Below are 4,648 nucleotides of genomic sequence, written 5' to 3' on the forward strand. Positions count from 1 at the left end.
TGCTGCTCCTGTTGCTGCTCCTGTTGCTGCTCCTGTTGCTGCTCCTGTTGCTCATCCTGTTGCTCATCCTGCCGCAGCTCCTTCGGCTCCTGCAGCTCCTGCGGCTCCTGCGGCTCCTGCAGCTCCTGCGGCTCCTGCAGCTCCTGCGGCTCCTGCGGCTCCTGCAGCTCCTGCGGCTCCTGCGACTCTTGCAGCTCCTGCGACTCTTGCTGCTGTTCTTGCTGCTGTTGCTGCTCATCCTGCTGCTGGGGCTCCTGCGGCTCATCCTGCTGTTGCTCCTGCTCCTGCTCCTGCTCCTGCTTCTCCTCCTGCTCCTGCTCCTGCTCCTGCCCCTGCTTCGGCTTCGGCTTCGGCTTCGGCTTCTGCTTCGGCTGCATCGGCGAGGAGACATCCCTGCCGAGGGACGCGTCCACCACCCGCTCCAGGCAGCACGCAATGATGTCCTTGGCGAGGGCGATGAACTTGTCCTGCTTCGGTGGGTGGAATGCCGTCAGGGCGCTGAAGGCCTTCATGCGAATGGACGCCGGCAGGTCCAGCTGCTTCAGCACCTCCGCCGCTTCGGTCGCCTGGAACCCCCGCACATGGAAGCAGAGCTTGGCCATATTGTCGGCCAGATCCTTGTCCGCGGTGGGGGAAGCCTGCTTCGCAAAGAAGGTCGAAAGGATGATGGCCGCCAGTAGGGCCCGATCGAGGCCGCGCTGGAGATTGCCCTCCAGCAGATCATCCACCATCCTCAGGAGGGCGACAATGTTTTCCTCCCAGTGCTGGCCCAAGTTGTAGTTGGACTCTTGGGTCGACGGGGCGCGGAAGCCCCAGCCATCCGGCACCGGCACCGGCACCGACTGGCACTCCCTCACGCGGATCATCTTGACCTGCTTGGCTGCGCCGCCATGCGGCCCGCGCGAGAGCATGGTGTACAGGAGCAGCCGGGCATGCCGGCTCCGGTCCCACACCGTGGCCCCCTTCGGCAGGATGGCATACTGCGGCAGGGGCGGCATGATGGACAGCTTCAAGCCCTTGATGATCCACAGGTCGGCCTTGAAGGTGTCCACGATGCGCGAATACGGCCTCTGGATGTTCTTGGGATGGGCCATGCAGAAGGCCTGCGCAAAGAGCGGCAGATGCGGCTGGCCCAGCATCAGCGGCTGGATCAGGTACGGGGCCTCGTGGCATTGGCAGAGCCGATGCTTGGGCCCCTCCCCGGCGCCGGTGCCCTCCTCCGCGGCCGAGCCGGCCGGCGGCCCGACATGTGGGCCGGGCTTCTGGCTCCGTGGCGGGGCCACCTCGTCCGGGGCCCCCTCGGGCTTGGCTGGCTTGGTCTTCCGGGCCGCCTTGGCCGGGGCCTTGCGGCCGGCTGCTTTCTTGGTCCCGGGCTCACAAGGGGGCTCATCCGTGGCATCCGACTCTGGGGGGCTCGGGTCCGTCGAGTCGGACGCCTCGACCGACGGCTCCGTGGTGTTGGGCCCCAGGCCGGCCAAGCCCTCATTCCCGGAGTCCTCCAAGCTCTGGGTCTCGGACTCCCGAGCGGACGGGCTGTGCTTCGCCGGGTCTTGGGCGGCGGCCGGCGGCTCGTCCTCCGGCCCTCGGGCGGCTGGCTTTTTGGCCTTCGGCTCGGGGGCGCCGGGCTTCTTGGCCTTCGGCTTTTTGCCCACCGGCTTGGCGCCAGCCGCGTCCTGGTCGGCTGGCTCCTTGTCGTTGGTCTCCGTGGCATCCGGCGCCGGGGCCGCGGGCTTCTTGAGGGGCGGCGCCTTCTTGCTGGCTGGCTTCTTCGGGGTGGTGCTTTTGGCGCTGGCCTCATTGGGGTCGGCCCCGTTGGGGGTATCCACCTTGCCGCTGGCGCCGGTGGGGTCGGTCGCCTGGGAGGCGGACTTCTTGGAGGGTGCGGGCTTCTTGCTGGCCGGCTTCTTCGGGAGGGGCTTCTTGGCATCGGTCTCGGTGGCGTCGGCTCCGTCGGTGGTGGCCCCCGTGGCGTCGGGGTCCGCGGCGGCAGCCAGCTTCTTCTTGGCGACCGGCTTCTTGGCGACCGGCTTCTTGGCGTTGGGGCCCTGCTTGGGCGGCTTGGCCTCGTCGGGGTCCTGGCTGTCGGCCGCCTGGTCGTCGCACTTCTTCGTGGAGGGCTTCTTGGGGCCGGGCTTCTTGGCCGGCAGGTTTTGGGCTCCCGGCTTCTTGGTGTCGGGCTTTTCGTCGGTGGCCGGCACGGCGTCCGGAGCCGCGGTGGCCGGCTTCTTGGCAGCCGGCTTCTTCGCGGCCGGCGGCTTCTTGGCAGCCGCCGGGTCCCGGTTGATGTCCTTCTTGGCGCCCTGCTTGGCCATCAAGAGCCCCGCCTCGGCAGGCAGCATGTCACCGGGCTCCCGGTCATCGACCAGCCGAGGTGCGGGCCGCCGATGGGCAGATTCCCCATGGGCATCCCCCCCGGCGGCACCGGCATCCTCGCCATCATCCTCCGTCGTTTGGGGGTCTCCTTGCTCGGCGGGCCCCTGATCAGCCATCTGCTCGTCGATGGCGTCGGCAGTGCCGGGCTTGTCGGCGACATTTCCCGTGCTGTGGGATTCGTCGTCGCCGAGGTCGCCGTCGGGTGTCCCTTCGTCGGCAAGCTCCTCATCGGTGAGCTCCTCGCCGGTGAGCTCCTCGCCGGTGAGCTCCTCGCCGGTGAGCTCCTCGCCGGTGAGCTCCTCGCCGGTGAGCTCTTCATCGGTCAGCTCCTCGCCGGTGAGCGTCTCGCCGGCGGACTCCTCATCGGTGAATACCTCATCGGTGAGCTCCCTGTCGGTAGGCTCCTCATCGACGGTCTCCTGCGCGAGGATCTCCTCATCGATGGTCTCCTCATCGCTGAACTCCCCGTTGGTGTGTTCCTGCTCGACGGTCTCCTGCTCCGAGATCTCCTGTTCGATGGCCTTCTGTTCGACGATCTCCTGCTCGGTGGTCTCCTCATCGGTAGGCTCCTCATGGACAGTCTCCTGCTCGAGGAGCTCCTCATCGGTGAGCTCCTGCTCGACGATCTGCTGCTCGACGATCTCCTCGTCCACGGTCTCCTCGTCCATGGTCTCCTTGTCGGTGGTGTCCTGCACGGCGATCGCCCGGTCGGTGAGCTCCTGCTCGGGAATCTCCTGCTGGGCAAGCATCTGACCGGCAAGCTCATCCTCGGAGACCTTCTCCGCGCTGGGCTCCTCGTCAACGGACGACTGGTTGCATGGTCCCTTGCCGGCGAGAGTCCGCTCGGCAGGCACGCGATCCGCCGGCTGCAGGTCGATGGACTGCTGGTCGGTGGACTGCTGGTCGGTGGACTGCTGGTCGGTGGACTGCTGGTCGATGGGCTGCTGGTCGATGGGTTGCTGGTCGGTGGGCTCCCCGCTGGCAGATTGCTGGTCGACGGGCCGGTCATTGACAAGCATCTTGCCAACAAGCTCATGGCAGGAGAGCTCCTCGTCAATGGGCTGCTTGCCATCGCCAGCCTCCTCCGTGTGGTCCTGGTCGGTGGGCTCCTCGTCGGCGAGCTTGTCCTCGGAGCACGCCCCATGGGCAGCCCCTCCCATGCTGCTGGTCGGACATTCGCCAGGCTCTTGCCCGACAGGCTCCAAGTCGACTGGCTCCCCGGGGCAGGGCTTCCGGTCGGCGGCTTGCAGGGCGCTCGCCTTCACCGAGGCCGCAGGATGCACGGCCGGCTTTTTGGCCCGCGGCTTCTTGCCCACCGGGGTGCCAGGCTCCGGCTGCACATGGGTCGACCGGGTGATGCTGAGCGGCTTCCCCGGAGCGAGGGCGCTGCGTTTGGGCGGGTCCTTGGGGCAGACCAGGCTCGGCGGCTTCTGGGTAGACACCAGGCACCAGGGATTCGCCGGGTCCAGGCGGCAATGCTTTTCCAGGTAGAAGCGCAAGTCATCGGCATACTTCTTCTGCTGCAGATTGCCCATGGCCGTGAGCCCGGCATTGTAAACCCCCAGGCAGAAGAGGATCCCATCGCGGATGCCCTTGAAGTTGCGCTGCTTGCTCCACTGCTGGTTCAGGACATCGCGCTTGAGCATCATCACCCCCGGGCCGCTGCACTGGGTCAGGTACCTTTCCAAGGGCAGGATGTCGTCGTGCCGGGCGCGCATGACCTGCAGCACCGGCAGCGGGATCTTGCCCCAATTGTTGTTCGGCCGATAGTGGAAGGACACCAGGTCCGTCGGCTTCGGAAGGGCGCCAAGCAGGTCGCGCAGGATCTCCACCGTCAGATGCCGGGTCCGCATCTTCTGGCGCCAGTTCTCGATGAAGCCCTTGCCATCCTGCGGCCAGGGCTTGTCCGGGTCGTCGTAGCAGGAGAGCGCCTGCTTGAAGTATCCGCTCAATACGTCGCTCGTCCGCCCGAGGCAATCTTTCACCAGGAACCACACGCGCCCATCCGGCGGGCCGAAGTCGCACCCCATGATCAGCGGCAGCCAGGCCAGCTGGACGGAGTCTGTCGCCGGATATGCGCCCCCCAACGCCCCGCCGTCCGCCCGGCCGCCGGGACCCAAAAAAAAAAAGACGCCACCAGCCGGAGCGGCCCCGGATCCCAGCCCCCGGGGGCGGTGGTGGTCATCAGGAGAAGAGCACGATGGAGGTTAGCTTTCCCGCAGGGACCATCGGCCTTCCGGCCGCCGCCCGACCCCCCCCCCCCCCCCCCCCCCCC

General features: G+C 67.4%; 1 protein-coding gene across 1 annotated transcript in view; it reads right to left on the minus strand.

Moving 5' to 3' along the window:
- Positions 1-4,648, minus strand: part of H696_03359 (hypothetical protein) — a gene marked incomplete at its 5' end in the record, with an annotated part of 7,321 nt that overhangs the window by 413 nt on the left and 2,260 nt on the right. Inside the window, one exon of the mRNA XM_009497223.1 lies at positions 187-4,435. Within this exon, the coding sequence (XP_009495498.1) occupies positions 187-4,435 (4,249 nt within the window). The remainder of the gene's footprint in view (positions 1-186; positions 4,436-4,648) is intronic.

Source organism: Fonticula alba (genome assembly GCF_000388065.1).
Source record: "Fonticula alba strain ATCC 38817 unplaced genomic scaffold supercont2.5, whole genome shotgun sequence".
NCBI classification, from domain to species: domain Eukaryota; order Rotosphaerida; family Fonticulaceae; genus Fonticula; species Fonticula alba.